The 16,722-nt window shown below is 36.6% G+C and overlaps 2 protein-coding genes across 8 annotated transcripts in view; one reads left to right on the forward strand and one right to left on the reverse strand.

Annotated features, from left to right (window-relative positions):
• Window positions 1-7,713, reverse strand: part of lrmp (lymphoid-restricted membrane protein) — a 24,633-nt gene extending 16,920 nt beyond the window's left edge. For 2 of the 6 annotated variants that reach the window (XM_084406928.1, XM_084406925.1), the window contains exons 1-4: window positions 4,494-4,544; window positions 3,205-3,857; window positions 2,996-3,106; window positions 1,338-1,518 (exon numbers count right to left, since the gene is read on the reverse strand). In XM_084406928.1, the coding sequence (XP_084263054.1) occupies window positions 1,338-1,518; window positions 2,996-3,106; window positions 3,205-3,826 (914 nt within the window). In that variant the 5' untranslated portion in view covers window positions 3,827-3,857; window positions 4,494-4,544. Of the gene's footprint in view, window positions 1-1,337; window positions 1,519-2,995; window positions 3,107-3,204; window positions 3,858-4,274; window positions 4,548-7,351 lie in introns of those variants that run through there. The other 4 variants (XM_084406929.1, XM_084406926.1, XM_084406927.1 and 1 more) reach the window with 4 other exon arrangements.
• Window positions 5,219-16,129, forward strand: bcat1 (branched chain amino-acid transaminase 1, cytosolic). 2 transcript variants are annotated; one of them, XM_084406930.1, is made up of 11 exons: window positions 5,219-5,326; window positions 7,254-7,295; window positions 10,064-10,264; window positions 10,373-10,483; window positions 10,590-10,709; window positions 11,739-11,899; window positions 12,308-12,450; window positions 12,792-12,877; window positions 13,994-14,134; window positions 14,302-14,376; window positions 15,239-16,129. In XM_084406930.1, exons 1-11 carry the CDS (start codon window positions 5,276-5,278, stop codon window positions 15,275-15,277), a joined length of 1,170 nt encoding a protein of 389 aa, XP_084263056.1. In that variant the 5' UTR covers window positions 5,219-5,275; the 3' UTR covers window positions 15,278-16,129. The 2 variants fall into 2 exon arrangements, with proteins under 2 accessions (XP_084263056.1, XP_084263057.1); XM_084406931.1 differs by lacking the exon at window positions 5,219-5,326 and adding an exon at window positions 6,127-6,163.
• Window positions 16,130-16,722: the final 593 nt, after the last annotated feature.

Genomic DNA, 16,722 nt, shown 5'->3' on the forward strand with positions numbered 1-16,722 from the left:
TTTATCTCCGAAAATTTAGCGAAGAAAGGCCATTTGATCAAACCTGATTGTGGATTGATAGCAGGCTGATGAAAATCTGCAATGTGTTTTTGGTGGGGTTGGCATTATCTACAAAAGGCATACCGCATAAAGTTGTTGGCAAAACCAACAGCTTCCTGTTAACTGACCAAAATATTCAGCAAAATGTTTTTTTGTCCTGTGCAATATTTTCCCAACCTTTTTTGTCTCTGCTCTATCAATAAGGCTCAAACGCCCCTTCATGGACACAAAACCAGAAATGTGCAGTTATATCATCTAAAGGGGTCATATAATGGTACATGCACTTTTACAAGTTGATTGTACTGAAATATGTGTTGGCAGTGCCTGTACACAACCATCATAAAATGATACAAATCCATCCAGTGGGTTTTTTTTAAATCTTCTTATATGTTTTCCCCCCATCTCAAATCAAGCCGGGACGCCCCTCCCACGATTGTTGATTGACAGCAGCGTTTCAACACAGACCCGCCCTCGCTCGTGAGCGAGCTGTCAATCAAAGTCCGCGCGGACCGGCTCGGCCATTGTTGATACTGGAGCACTGTCTATGAGCAGAATGGCGTCTAAGCGATTGTGGTGTTCTGTTGTTGGGTGTAATAAGGAACACAGCAGTCTTTTTGATGTTCATAAAACCGAACCGCTGAAGACGCAGTGGCTGAGTGTGTTTTCGAAGGGAATATTCACACACCAGACTGCTTTATAAATGAGGTCAGTATAAAGCTGGTTTTGTTTTGCTAAGAAGCTGCTCCTGAAAAAAGGATCGGTACCAACTATTCGTGTTCCTGCTGCACCCCCAGAAGAACTGAAGTGAGTGTAATGTTTTATTGACCTTTATATTAATCTTTATATTAATCTTTGCAAATGTGGCTGTTTACACTCAGGGTACATTACGGCATGTTTTCTATGTACGACGTTCTCAATATAATTCATAATCCCACATTTATAATGAACAACGCGTTATGGTTATTGTGTTATTATTAAAAACGGTGCACGCACAGAAAAGAGGAGCGGGGTGAGCAAAGCTCATTATCATTTAAAGACGCATGTACTAAAACGGCTCACTCACTGAAAACAGAGCTGTTTTTGACCAGGTAAAATGAGTGTTTTCTTACAGTACTAATGAGAATTTTTAATTAAAGTATATTACAAACTTTTAATTTAGACCCTAAAGAATCATATTAGCTTGTACAAAAATGGCATTATAGGACCCCTTTAACACTACTATTAATATTACTAAAATGGCCATTATTACAGTAATTCACTGCGTATCGTTGTTCTAAATCATGAGCACGTCTTCATACCCCTGGTTGCGACAGTCATCAATCCACTCCTTCATGATGGCATGGTACGTGTCCTGGTCTATGGAGATGTCCTTGTGCTCTGGGTCCAGCATATTGCAGAGCTCCTCTAGTCCGCTGTCCTCTGAACTGCGGCAGGTGGTGTGTCTCAAGAAGTCCACAATGTGCGATACATAAACCTTACCTGCAACAGAGGACTCTGTGTTACTATGGTTACAGTGGCTAGAGTCACAGAAGACCTGGGTCTCGTCAGATGCCATCCCAGCAAGAAAGTTTGCAAATCAACACCTACTTGTTCTGAGTCACCATGATCATGTGTCTGAACATATCAAGGCTGTATATATAAAAGTCCATCGCTATCATCGCTTTTAACAGGTTGTTAAAAAATAAAAATAAAAAATAATTCGCATTCATTTACGCAGCAAATTGCATTCATGAGAAGAATGGCTGTAAATAAAAAACGCTTTTGTACTCTTTTAGCTTATCAGTCTGATCACCACAAACAGCACATAAGGTCAGAGACATCATGAGGAAACAGCAGGACTTCATTGAGGACAGATCAGAAGGCCTTTGCCTCCAAGTGTGAATGCTGAAAAGCTCTTAGAGGTTACTTTAGTTTAAATAAAACAAAACCACAGGCATTGTAATGTTATTCCTTAGCAGGTTGTAAAGCTGACTAATATCTGTGAAACAGGAGGGAGCAGTTGAAATCCACTAAACATCAAAGCACGGTTGTCTTCAATGCACAATTCTGGTATTTATGTGAGCACATTAGTGAAATTTCATGTGCAAAAAAACGATCCATTGTCAATAGTATAGCGACTAACTTGAACCCGCTGCAAAATCTCGTGCACAAATCTTTAGCACTCATGCAAAATTCATGATCATGTGGATTAATTCCTACTGAAATTACTAGATTTTGCCTGCAAAACTTCACAGAACTAAGGTAAATGTAGCTTATTGAAAACGTGAGACTTGCTTTTACTCCAAAATGATTTTATATTTCTGTTGAAATTACTTAGGCTAAGTCCACCTGTGGTGAAAATCAAGTTTTTAATGTTTATATGTCTATGTTACCATGTGGTGACAAACCATGTACAAATTCATAAGTCAACACCATTGCTGAGTTTTTTCTCTTTAAAACTGCAATGAACCAATGACAGTCTCAAAAACGGTTTGAAATCGCTGGTGTTTCTGACTACCTTGTAACCAATCACATCAACGTGTGATCGTCAGAGTGGATCTCAGAGCTGGTGTGAGGTGGGGCTAATTTGTATATTCATAGAACCGCATATACTAAATGAGTTACATTCAAGCTATTTTAAGGCATGAAGAAATTATTTTCAAGAAAATGTAATTTTGGTGATCAAAGATGAGTTTTACGCCTAAGGGATAAAAAAAAATGATTAACTACAGGTGGACTTCAAGCTGTGTGGGCTATTGAATAATAATAAACAACAGCACGATAAATATTTAAGCAAAGTTTAACAAACTTGCATTGAAGCTTGACAACATTCAGTCAATTCCAGACTGATAAAGTCAAGTCCTGGCCTTAATTTTCTTGTTAAATAGCTTGTTACACAAATTACGTTAGTAAATGGAAAAAGCAGTAAATGGTAAAAAAACAAAACAAAAAAACAGTCCCAAACAGATGTAAATACCTCTGCATTGTGTGTCACAGGCCTGAAAAATGGTGTCCAACAGGTCTTCCTCACATATCAGACTGACCTCAGCCATGCTCTCCTTCTTGGGCTCAGAGGGAAACAGAGATCCTGTTCAAAACCAATGAAAAGACAAAAAAACAGTTACCGCTATTAACAAAACATTTACGACATTAAAAAGAGAATTAAAAAAAGAGGTGGTTCATTACCCTCGCCCAGTGAAAGTCTCTTGACCACAAGGGCCGGGTAGGTCAGTTCACCATCCATGTTAGAAATATCAGAAGAGAAGTTCAGGTTATACGAGAACAAGCCTGGAGTTGGGATCTTCGAAATCTTCGCCTCCGTGTCGGGCCCCTCTAGCTGGGTTTGTGTGGAGTAGCGTGGGGTAAAGTTGAAGTAATTGTCCCCAGTCTGGGTTGCTGGGGTGGAGCAGTTGCGCCGAACCGGCCGGCTGTACGTTGCTGAGGTTCTCCTCTCCCCAAGCGTGCCTAACGTGCCCAGCATGCTGGTGATGGTATAGGTGGCATTGGCAGGGGTGATGGGAGCACGAGGGGTGTTGGAGGAAGACCCCAGTCCGGGGGAAGCTGTGGGGGTCAGCATGTCCACAGAGGAATCGCAGTCAGTCTCTCCGTCCGTTCGGACAGTACGCTTCTTCAGGATGGCCTCCAGGTTGAAGCGCTGCCCCGAGTGAGGGCTGTCGTAGCTGCTAGACTGAAACTTAGGAATTTGAAAGGGTGAGTTAACCTCTTGATCTCGCCGCTGGATGGTCTGCAGCTTGCGGCAGATGCTGTCCCGGGGGTTGTGCCGTCTCGGAGTCACTCCAACATCCATTTTGGAGTGGGAAAAGAGAGAAAGCCTCAATCTACAGGAGGGATATGAGTTAATTAGTTCAAAGCTTAAAACAGAGTGAATAGTATTTGGCAGGTCATGTGATCTTAAAATGGCTATATAATTTAATACATGTCAATCACGTCCACACAAACATGTACTGCTAGGGTATGTGTAGATCGATAGATCGATAGATAGATAGAGACACAAAACATAAAAGATTGTTAGTAAATTGATTTATGAACGTATCGTTACAATATACAATACAAATGTTTCATACATTTTTAACGGTCACTACGTTATTTGTTTTTTTCTGAGTGACGTTTTAATATTGTAAAAAAACGGTCATCAGTAAAAACCTTACACACTTATCTTAAAATATTGCCTAAGTATGATCTCGTGCATAAAAATATAACTATCAAAAACAGACAAGCAAAAAAAGCAAACCTACCTGTCAAAATCCGCCTATTCGGGAATCCAACAACACCAAGTAAACTTTATATACAAACCGAGAAACGCAAAACGTTTCTGTCACTTTTAAGGTGACAAAAAGTTTATTTCTTTATTTAAAGGCCACCTTCAATTTCATGTGGTGTCTCTGTTATCTTTTGAGGGCAGTTATACGTGACAAGCAAATATTGGAAAGCTAATGTTGGAAAAACAAACACACCTGAATCTGTTCAAACGTTGGCGCCGCGGTCGGTTCACAAATAAGTGCGTCAGCAGCGTCACACAGCTGATCGAAGGCCGTATTAAAATCTGCGGCGCACTGACACCGTGCGTCCAATGATGGAACTGCAACTGACAGAGGCTGAATATCAGAGCATTGATTCCTCATATTTTCACTTAAAAAATGTAATCAAATAAACGCATATTTAACGTATGCTATATAAAGATATATTATAGATATATAACTAAATTACTGTGCCTTTATTAAAAATGTAGAATCCAATAAACGCATTACATATAAGATCCTATATACAGTATGTGCACCACGTGCATATAGTATAGATGTAACAAAATTAGACCTATGGAAACCTATTTATTGTCAGGTCAGGTATTCTGCATTCCCCCCTCTGCCAATGCAATGCATAATGACAAAGAGGTGTTTAGAAAAGTACTGTTTTGTTGCAGGTTGCAATTGAGTACCTTGGGAGAAATATAGGCCTAATAGATAATTAAAAAAGGGGTCCATTGCCCCAGGGGACTTCAGTACCCTATCCTGTGCCGTATTTAAATATATTAATGTCCATGTTCATTTTCAACTGCCAATAATTTCCCATATTTTCTCCCAAAAGTTTTTTTCTCAGTTCACACAATCAAAATAATTTATAATGGTGGCACATGGGTGCATTTCTATACCTTTTTTTTTTAACATGCTTTGTTTGTTTTGGCACACTGGCTATGATATGGTGTGATCTGTAAGAGGTTTACAGACGGCGCACATTCATCATGGCGAGCGTTGCATCAGCCACGAGCGCACCATCATCTCATTCTTACAAGGTAAACGAGCGCGCGCATTCATTAGCGTTTCAACCTTCATGTGTCTGATAAATATGTTTAAACCCCGTCATATTTTACAAACAACCGCCGCCGCGTATGACTGAAAATGCACGCGAGTCGGTGGTCATGCACTTTAAAGGAGAGATTAACAAAATCTCTCTGTCTTTCGCATTTTCAACGCATTATTCTGTATTGTATTGAAATAAATAACAACGCAGGAGTATATTTTGGTATATAGAAAATATGTCATGTTATATAACGTAGCCTATATAGCCTATTTTCTCTACTGGTTATATGATGCGTTCGTCAGATGCACGTTGTGGTTACGCGCATGATGCCGTCTATTGATAGGCATACGTCACTGGACTAGGCTAATAACATGGGGAAGCAAAGTCCTCTGTAATGGTTTTTGTTTTAGGCAAATATAAAAATATGTTCCAGTTACATTTGATGATGTAGCCTACAGGTTAAAGGCACGTACCTTACGCTATCAATAAGAAGCTATTAAGATTTTTGTATTCATACATTTTTGGGGTTTTTTTTCTTCTTTTTTTACCGTGGTTGATATATAAAAACTCTTTCAAGCACATTTATATGTGAACTGTTCCTTGGCTATTGTTTTTAACGGTCGCGTTCTTTTCAGACCATTAAGCAACAAATCTTCTGTAAACACCATGGTAAACACTGCAAGTGAAGGACACATGGAGGTGCGCCTTTGATTCAATCCATCTGATTGGTCACTAAAAACAGCTCACTCACTCAGTACATTTTTATTTTTCAACTCAAGCCACTTTAAGTTCATTCATTTCATGACCGAACGTGATGATGTCTGAGTGGGTGAGTTCATCAGGGGTGTAAAGCATAGGCCTACTTCATTGTAGCTAACTTTTTAAGGTAATATTTTGGTGGAGATTTTACTGGAGCAGGGGTCTATTTTAAAAATTACAATTCTTGCTTTTACTCCTTACAGTTTAATTTAGACATCCAAAGTAAAAGGTCAAATTTAGAAGGTCATCATGACTTTCTAACTTTATTATTACACTTAAGCATTATTTTGGATAATTTGTAAGCTACTTAACTTGAGTAGGCCTATTATTGAAACGGAATGCTTGTATTCTTGCTCAATACATTTCTAAGGCAAAAATTATACTTTTTAGTTTTTACTCATTCGTTTAGACCTCCAAAGTACAAAGTCCAACCAAATGACACTTTGTATTTCAACAAAACAGCGTTTCGTCCTTGTGAGGAAACGTCTTATTCACACAGCACAGTCTTTGATGGAAGTTATAATTATGCATGTTGCTGAAGACTGGGTTTGCCATTTTTCTATAAACAGCTATACTAAATATAAAGGTCTCGGTTTCAGTTTCAGGACAGAGGTCAGGACATTTTTGGCGTCTTGACTTCTTCAGTCTGTTTTTCAAGCTTTTTCGTTTTTGTTTTTAGCTGGATATTTAGATTTTTAAATAGAATTACATTTTGATGTAAGTATATGTAATTATCCATACTTACATATAATTCATCAGTTGTTTTTATATCTCAGCTCTTATCAGATATTATGTAGTAGTATGGATCACATGCATACTCAATTATAATAAGACATGAAGATGACTCAGTTAATCTTAAGAATTATGTGATATGCTAGATATTTTGTAAGGGTATGAAAATGAAAGACCAACGTTGATCATTCTGGTTTAGAGAAGCCCTCAACAATTTTAATGAAATCAGTGAAGAGCATCAGCATTGTAATTAACATTCCTTTACTTTTTAAGGCATTCCTTTACTTTTTAAGGCAGGCCTATAAAGTGCCAGAGAACTTTAGAAATGTATCAGATTGGAAATTAAATAATCTGATTGCATATCCCAGCTTTAACTATGCTTATGCTTCTTATATTTTAATACATGTTGAATGTTTGTTTCCTTTTAGGAGCTTGAGAATAATGTGGCTGACAATGCGTCTAGCTTTAAGGTATGGTATACTATACACATATTACAGATTGCCATACTGTAAAATACAGCACTTGCCTTAAACATGGTGTCCAGTGGCTTCATTCTGATGTTTGATTGATAACTCTCCTCCTCAGTCAAATCTTGATTCCTCAGATAAATCCAAATGTTATGGTGGTATCAGTGTCCACATACTGTTTCTAAAACATTCTCAACACAGCAAAGGAGCATTTTGAGTCCGAGTGTCTTGTGTTGTGGTAGACCTCTTTCATTGTGGTAGACCTCTTTCATATATGGCATATTTTGGCTTTCATGACTCCAAAATGTGACCTTGGATCCCTCTTTTTGGCAGTTAGCAGAAGGGCCCTTGCTCTTCCAAGAGGTCCCGTGCTGAGTAAAACAGAATCCAGTCTCTCAGATCACTGTAAGCCCTGTCAATCAAGCTTGGCTTGGCTTTGGACATGCCCTCTGTCTCTACCTTTCTCTGACTCAGGTGGTGATTAAGGTCTTTTCAACACATGCTAAATCACACCATTGCCTTAAAGACAACATGGAATTGTCTGATATCTGCAATCATGCCTCAGGCTCACATAAGGAGTCCATTTATGGATGAGAGAATATCTCATTTTAAAACGTTTTTTCTCTATGTTACAATTATTGGGGAGTGAAGATTCCAAGCTTCAAAATGGAAACGATACAACTTCAAAATGTGCTATATTTTAAACTCTTTAAAGTCATATGTGACCCTGGACCACAAAGCCAGTTACATGGGTACATTTTTTGAAATTGAGATTTATACATCACCTGAAAGCTGAATAAATAAGCTTTTCATTGATGTATGGCCGAGATACAACTATGGTTGTGAAAATCTGGAATCTGAGGGTGCAAAAAAATCGAAACATTGAGAAAATCGCCTTTAAAGTTGTCCATTTATGTTCGTGATTGTGCTGCGTTCACTCACAAAAATAAATGTTTTCTATATTTACGATAGGAGATTTACAAAATATCTTCATGGAGCATGATCTATACTTAATATCCTAATGATTTTTGCCATAAAAGAAAAATCGATCATTTTGACCAATATAATGTATTATTGGCTATTGCCACAAATATACCTGTGCAACATGTGACTGGTTTTGTGATGGAGGGTCACATATAATAGCTGTGTGTGTGGAACAGATTGAAATTTAAGTCAGTGAGTTGAACTTGAACAAATCATTCAATCCAGATCAGTTGATTTAATGAAAGTCCACAAATCAGGCATTTATATTTTAAATAGGGCACACTTGAAATATACGGTATGATACTGACATATTTGCATCCTTGCTCAAGTTCCTATTCATTGTAATTGCTTGGGAAAGAGCAACAAGTATATTCTGCAAAATGTCTCTTTTTGTGTTTAAGGGACTAATTAATTTATTGAAGTGCTCGAAAAAATATGAGATTGGTGGAAATTTATATTTCGATGCATTTTGCATTCAACACTGCACTCACTTTGTTCGCAAAAGCCAAAGAGTTTTTCTCAATCTCTTATCATTTCCATCACTAGTTCTGCGTTCTTGGAAAAGTTTTCCAAGCGAACACAAAAGTGAACCCAAATTTTTCAAAAAAAATGCGAAAGTTTTGCAAGTGAACACAAAAGCATTGAAATATAATTTTGTCCTCCAATCTCGTATCTTTTCCATCATCATGTCCTCACTGGGGCTCTGTATGATGGATCGCACTGACATTTTTGGCCGGACTATTCCTTTGAGACAGTGCATGCTCTTAATTTTATCATTTAAAGAGCACATAGCATTAGTTGAATATCAGATGTCATTAAACAGAAATAAGTGTTTGTCTATTGATGAGGATAATCGCATTTAAGCCTCTTGAAGGGACTGAGGACTGTAGTGGATGAGGTCACACAAGGCACTGAAGGCACTCTCACTACAGTGTAACCTAAACGAAATGATAGATTTAAAAAAAAGCCTTATCATTCTAAGTAAAAGTGCTAAAACACTGTCATCGATGACAATAATAGCACTTCTGTTGACCATTATAAATCCGCCACATGATTGCTCTCGAGACTCAGCTGAGATTACAGACAGTTGTTCAATTGGATCTAGCATATTTATAGTCAGGTACTCACAAAGCACTCATAAACTGAGGTGTCAGACAGCACAGTCTTCATTTTAGCACTGATTTACGAGTCAGCACCTTGAAAATGAAGCACCTCAGATATGCATTGTCTCAAGAGCTGATATTATTTTAATTAATAGTCCATGAATTAGACAGATGTCCAAAACTGCAGGGCTCAAAAAGAGTTTGGACACTAGATAGATAGATAGATAGATGGATGGATGGATGGATGGATGGATGGACGGACGGACGGACGGACGGACGGACAGACAGACAGACAGACAGACAGACAGACAGACAGATAGATAGATAGATAGATAGATAGATAGATAGATAGATAGATAGATAGATAGATAGATAGATAGATAGATAGATAGATAGTCGCTGCCTGTGCTGTGGACAGTCTCAGTTTAACAAACACAACAGTGTGGTGCACCTTTCCACCATAATCCTGGATTACAGAGGGCTGCTGAAGTAACATGTAATCCGTGAGAGTGTCTAATCTCAGGGTTTTTAGTGCATTTCCGTCAGGGAGAGAGATCCATAGATCTAAATAGAGGGATAGAGGGATGGTTTTCACAGACTGACCCTATTCAGTGTCTGTACAAAGGTCTTGGTTGGTGTATTATGTCATCTGATGCTGATTATTTTTGGCCGCATTCTGTTTAGGCCGCAGACACAGTGACACAGTTAGCAAAGACCCATAAGCCAAAACCTGACCTGAATGGCCTGATGTTTGGGACTGTTTTCACTGACCACATGCTGACCATCGAGTGGAGTCTTGAGGAAGGCTGGCAAAAGCCGCACATCCAGCCTTTTGGGAACCTGTCCATACATCCAGGCTGTTCTGCCTTGCATTACGCTATACAGGTGTGTCCTCGCCATCTGTGTGGTTAGACATCAAATCAAATAATTTGACTTCCACGGCTATTATAGATTTATGATTTATGGTAAAATGTAATTGCGTACTGTGTGCAGCTTTTTGAGGGTATGAAGGCGTACCGGGGGCCAGATAACAAAGTGCGTCTCTTCAGACCCATGATGAACATGAAGCGGATGCAGAAGTCCGCCCACAGGGCCTGTCTGCCTGTAAGATCGACATCTCTCCCCTTTTTACTCCATCACATTCAGTATATAATTACGATAGCGACCCTAAGCTGCAGTTCTGTTTCTCATTTCCTTTGTTTATCTGTAGAGTTTTGATGGTGCAGAGTTGTTGGAGTGCATCAGGAAGTTGGTGGAGGTGGATCAAGAGTGGGTTCCTGACTCAGACTCAGCCAGTTTGTACATCCGCCCCACCTTCCTGGGCACAGAGGTTATAGCTACACAAAACCACCATTCTTGCAATAAACTAATTATTTTCAGACTTTCATTTCATTTCTTTTATATTTTATAAATATATTAAGGTCTGAACATGCATTTATGATTTTTTTCCATTTAAAATGGAGTTTAAAAGGAAAAGTGTTAATTATGTCAATCAGAACACAAATATACAAGATTTATTTATTTGTTAATTAATGTTGCTTAATATACCTGATTAAAGTTAATTAATATATAATATAAATAATGATATTTAATTAACCAATATAACAATGGACATGCTTTTTTTATAAAAAAAATATAAATTTATTTGCTCTCATAGTATAACACTTGTTTAAGTGTGCTCATACATTTATGTATTTATTTATGTATTTTTATTCTGTTGCTCTGACAATATTTTGCCACAATACAAAAATTCTACATTTATTTAAATTATGTATATTTTCTTTTTTAGACATGTTTATGTGTAAAAAACTTTTTTTAATTTAACAAAAAAAAATGACAAAAGTATTGGAATGTAAAATAATAATTTATTGAATATAATGATTTTATAATTTTAACTGCTGGTAATTTAGTGTAATATTATACTGTCAAAAAATATAACTACAACTCCATAATATATGTTCATGGATATAAATCTATGCAGTGTTGGGGTAGTAACGCATTACAAGTAACTTGAGTTACGTAATCGGATTACTTTTTTCAAGTAACTAGTAAAGTTTACAACAAAATATCATAATAAAGTAACACAAGTTACTTTGTTTTCCCATTATTGATTGAGAGCTCTCTTGTCCCCATGTTGAGAAAAATCAGGAGTAACGTAACGCATTACTTTTCTTAAAAAGTAACTAAGTAACATGATTAGTTACTTTTTAAGGGAGTAACGCAATATTGTAATGCATTACTTTTCAAAGTAACTTTCCCCAACACTGAATCCATGACAGCTATAAATTCAAAAACCTATACATTTGCATTACATGAACACATGAACCAATATTCTCTTTACATATGCGTGTGTGAACAGCCCACCCTTGGTGTGAAGAAGCCCTCTAGTGCATTGCTATTCGTCATCCTCAGTCCTGTGGGCTCTTACTTCAGCACAGGAGCTAAACCAGTGTCTCTGTGGGCCGACTCTAAATACATCCGAGCTTGGAGAGGAGGGACAGGAGACTGCAAGATGGGAGGGTAAGCAACTCAACAAGAGATATTTCACTGTGTTTGTTTGTGTGTGTCTACATGACTCAGTATTTTACTACAAAACACTCTTTCATAAATGAATGAGGAGCACTGTTGCACACTTATTGGCACATTCTTACCCTTGATCCAAATCCTGCAAGCTTGGTTTAATTTTGAAAGCCTCATAGTAAACTTTCGGATTTGTGTGTGCTAACAGCCACGTTTTAAGTCTGTGATATTTGGCTCACGTGGCTCAAAACTTCTCACATGAGAGCAGAACTACAGTAGTTTTAGCAATGCAGCCAGTGCTTTAACAGCCTCTGAAGGGAGGATGATGCAATGGGACGATATGGTTTTGCAAGGTGAAGATCTCTGATTGTGAAGAAGATACAATGTGTGAAACCTGCATTTTTTTAGGAACTATGGAGCATCTATCTATGCCCAGTATGAAGCAGTGGATTACGGCTGTCAGCAGGTTCTGTGGCTTTATGGGGACAACCATCAGATCACAGAGGTCGGCACCATGAACCTTTTCCTCTACTGGATCAATGAGAAAGGAGGTGATGACTGTTGATAATCAAACATTTGTGAAAAGTTACTCTTTCACTCTGTGTTTTGATAGATTGTGTATGTATATTTGCTTTAACAGGCAATATAGAGTATGCGGAAGTCAAAGTATATGGAGCTCAGCTCAATGTAAATTTGCAGGACCTTCAAAAGGCTACAAATCAATAATGATTTATATTCTCATTCTCTGGCTTGGTGCAGATCACTAAAGACCTCTAAAGGTCAAAAGGAAAGCGACAGTTCAAAACAACTTTGCCATGTCTTTATAAGAGACACAAATGTTATTTAAGCACACCTTTAGAATGGAAAACCTATGGATTTTTTTTCTTTCCAGAGGAGGAGCTCGCAACACCACCTCTAGATGGCATAATTCTACCAGGCGTTACACGGCAAAGCATCCTAGAACTTGCTCGCAAATGGGTAAAAACTGTCAAAACCATACTGTCAGATACAAAATGTGCAAAAATGTATCTTCAAGGGTACAACAGCTTGTCACTGGGGTGGGGAATTACCTTTTAAAAAGGCACCACTTTGTACCCTATCTACCATTAAAATGTGCATATTAGTACACTGTTAGAAAAATCTGTAGAAATTACAGTATTACTGGCAGCTACTTGCCAGTAACTTACTGTAGATTTAAATTGATGTTATTTACTGGCAACAATTTGTTCAAAATTAAATGAACATTAAACATTAACAAGTCTTTATCTTTACAGAATAAAACTAAAATAACAGCCTCATGCAAAGCATTCTGGGAACCAAAATCTGAAGGAAAAAAAACAGAAAAAGGTTGATGAAGATTTCTGGTTCCCAGAATGCTTTGCATTAGATTGTTATTTTATAATTGTATTCTGTAAAGACAAAGACTTGTTAATGTTTAATGTTCATTTAACTTTGAACAAACTGTTGCCAGTAAATAACATAAATTTAAATCTACAGTAAGTTACTGGCAAACAGCTGCATAACTACAGCAAATTTTTTACAGTGTACCTTAGACTAGTAGGCTAATATCTATCCTACTATGAACCTTTTAGGAGTAAATAAAAGGTAATACGGTATAAAGTTAAAAAGGCGCAAAAATAAGTTATGAAGTTGTCTCTTTAAGGGTACTGCACCAGTGGAATGCTGTTGTACCGCTAAAGGTGTCACAGCCATAATTGGAGAGTTGTGAGGCAGGATCTAAGCACAGCAGTCACTTTATTCACTATTTAATCAAAACAACCAGCACACAGGAGAACAGAACCAACACAACCAACTTAACATAGACGTGAACAGACAAAAAAAACAACTGAGGGCTATTTATACACAGGTTAAGGTAAGGGAGAAAACAAGGAGCAGGTGAAATTAATCAGTTAACAAATGAGTAACCATAGAAACAAATGGGAACATACTTAGAAACCAAGACAAGAACTAACACATGAAAAATAGAATCACGTGACAAAAGTTAACATTTTTGCATATATTTTTAATTCTTTTTTGTGTTTTTGTCTTGCATATGCTTGGTTCAAATTGTTTGTTTTTCATTTTTATGAACAGGGTGAGTTTAAAGTGTCCGAGCGCTATTTGACCATGGCCGATCTTCAGCAGGCTTTGGAGGAAAACCGAGTGAGGGAGATGTTTGGTTCTGGAACAGCTTGTGTTGTTAGTCCAGTTGGCAGGATCTTATATCAGGGAGAGGTGAGTTTAGTTTGTTTTGGATGGTAAGAGCACCGCACGCTAGTTCATTATCAAAATATGTAGGCGAATGACCAGATATCCACTTCTGGGTCAAAAACTTGGCCAATTTATTTTTTTTTTCTTAGATTTTCCACATGTTTTTCTTATACTAATCTTCTGCCCATTAGAATCTACATATTCCATGTGAGGGAAGCCTCCCTCCACTTGCCTCCAGACTGTTAAAGGAGCTCACAGATATTCAGGTAAGACACCACCACACACACAGACACAGACATACACAGACACAGACACAGACACACACACACACACACAGTACAATGTTTTATAGCCCTATATAATGTATGTTAGTGTTATTTGTAACAGTATACTATTTAGAAATCAATATTGCACAAGTAAAACATATCTCCTCTCTGGTTATGTCTTGAGCTGCATGGTTGATAACACTTTCTTCAACTTAGCTTAATGACCGCAAAATAAAAAAATTAAAAACAGTGAAATCAGTGAAATAGAAATAAAGCTAAATAGATTGTCATTCAGTGTTATATTAACTGGAAACCAAATACATTCATACTTGGTTAGTTTAGAAATTGTATTTTCAATTACAGGAATTTAATTATTTTACTGCCATGCATGGGGATATTTTCTTTAGATTTTTCCTGTAGTTTGCAGTTTATTTATTTATTTATTTATTCCTTCATTCATTCTGCATAATATACCTGTTAATATTTAAGTAATATATAATATTAATAATAATAACTTATAATAATATAAATATTTGCATATTTTTTTAAGTTTTCTCATACATACTAGCCCATAGATTTTTTTTTTTTTTTTGTTCATTTATTGTGCTGGTCACCATGAACCACCCAAAAATGGTGGCTAAAAATTTAGCTGCTTCTCCTACGTGTGGTGAAATGGAAGAATTGGGATATTTTTTGTTTTTTTAGGTTTTTAATTTAATATTCTCGCAAACAACTCTTAACAAGAATAATAATTTTTTTAAATTAACCCCACTTTTCTATACCCCCATCCCAACCCACGTGGGACAAATAGAAATATGAGGTTTTGGGTGTGATATTTTGTAACATGTTTGCCTTGTTGCAGTATGGACGGACCCCCAGTGACTGGTCTTGCGTCGTATAAAGGAACCTCACTGTTGTCAACATACACAAGCTCTTCAACACATGCACATTATACAACAAAAGCTTTATTTGTGGATACATGGAATAATTACCTGCCACGTAGATGTATTTTTGGTTTTGAACAAAGTTTACCAGCTAACTAAAATCGAGACTAGCAATATTGTGTTGCTCTTTATCAGACTACACCACTCAGATGCCTCTATATGGTCATATTTTCTCAATACAGTTTATTCTAATAATCAGTAATAAGCAAATAACAGTTCATGACCAGCTGTTTCATTAATAATATAGTTGAGGTGTATGAGATATTTCCTCACTGTATAGTTTATTGATGCTGTTGATAATATGATGATATGCCATTTCTGTCGTATTGCACAAGTTCTGAATTTCATTTATAAATTTCTGAAAGATATTTATAGATATTTTAAGGAAGTGTTTTTGTGGTAGAACTTTATTTTTTAAAGAAATTTAAATGTTTAATGTGTATACCACCAAGAAATGTTTATGTTGTAATGTTTAATTGTAGCTGATAATAGTGATCATTACAGCTATTGTGTTTAAAACTCTTCCATTCTATGTGCACTCGCTTAGAGTTGTATTATATTTGATGGAGAACATTTTTGCACTCAAAAAAGGGAACCTTAAAATCCACATTATATTTGTTTGTAGATGCTTGTACGATCAAACAAAGTGATCCCTCATTTAATATGAAATATAAATAAGATTTTAACAGTTACATTAGCACAAATACATTAAATGATAGACATTTAGAGATGTGTTATACTATAGATATAGTATTGAGTACTTTGTGATGTGATACCAGGAATATATATATAAAACATGAATGCATCATATTTGTTTGCTTGTTTGTTTGCTTAATATACCTGATAATATTTAATTAATGTATAAAATAATAATAACATTTAATAAAATATATTTATTATAATATTTATATACTATAATAAAAAAAAACACTTGCATTTTATTTGCTATATTGTGGAACACTTGGTTAAGTTTGTTCATACATTACTGTTTCATACCATTCTTTTTCCTAAGCAAGTGCGTTATGAGTGTGTATATAGTTCACCCATAGATGAGGGAGAAAAGTGCTGGGACTGTATTGTGAAGATACATGAGAGGGTTTGAGCTCCACTCAATCACACTTTTTTTTTTGTTCTTGTGAACACACTTTACACACATTCATCATTATTTAACATGCCCTATAGTTACCTTAGACTTCATTAATGCCTCTCTTCCTCATACATACAACATGAAATGAAAATAATATATCCTCTTTAAGTAGCCTAGAATAGTACACATCTCACATTTCAGAAAAGAAGTTTAAAGATGTTCTATATATGCTGTTTTTCCTACCTTAGTAAAACTCTCCTCCTTTTAAATTGCTTTTAATCGATATATAAATTAAGTGTCCAGGACTTGGTTGAG

This window comes from Rutilus rutilus (assembly GCF_951802725.1).
Source record: "Rutilus rutilus genome assembly, chromosome: 4".
NCBI lineage: Eukaryota > Metazoa > Chordata > Actinopteri > Cypriniformes > Leuciscidae > Rutilus > Rutilus rutilus.

Coding starts and splice junctions, on each gene's coding strand:
- bcat1 (XM_084406930.1), top strand. CDS start 5,276: ATGGCGAGCGTTGCATCAGCCACGAGCGCACCATCATCTCATTCTTAC. Junction 7,296..10,063: donor ACAATGCGTCTAGCTTTAAG/GTATGGTATACT, acceptor CATTCTGTTTAG/GCCGCAGACACAGTGACACA. Junction 10,265..10,372: donor CCTTGCATTACGCTATACAG/GTGTGTCCTCGC, acceptor TACTGTGTGCAG/CTTTTTGAGGGTATGAAGGC.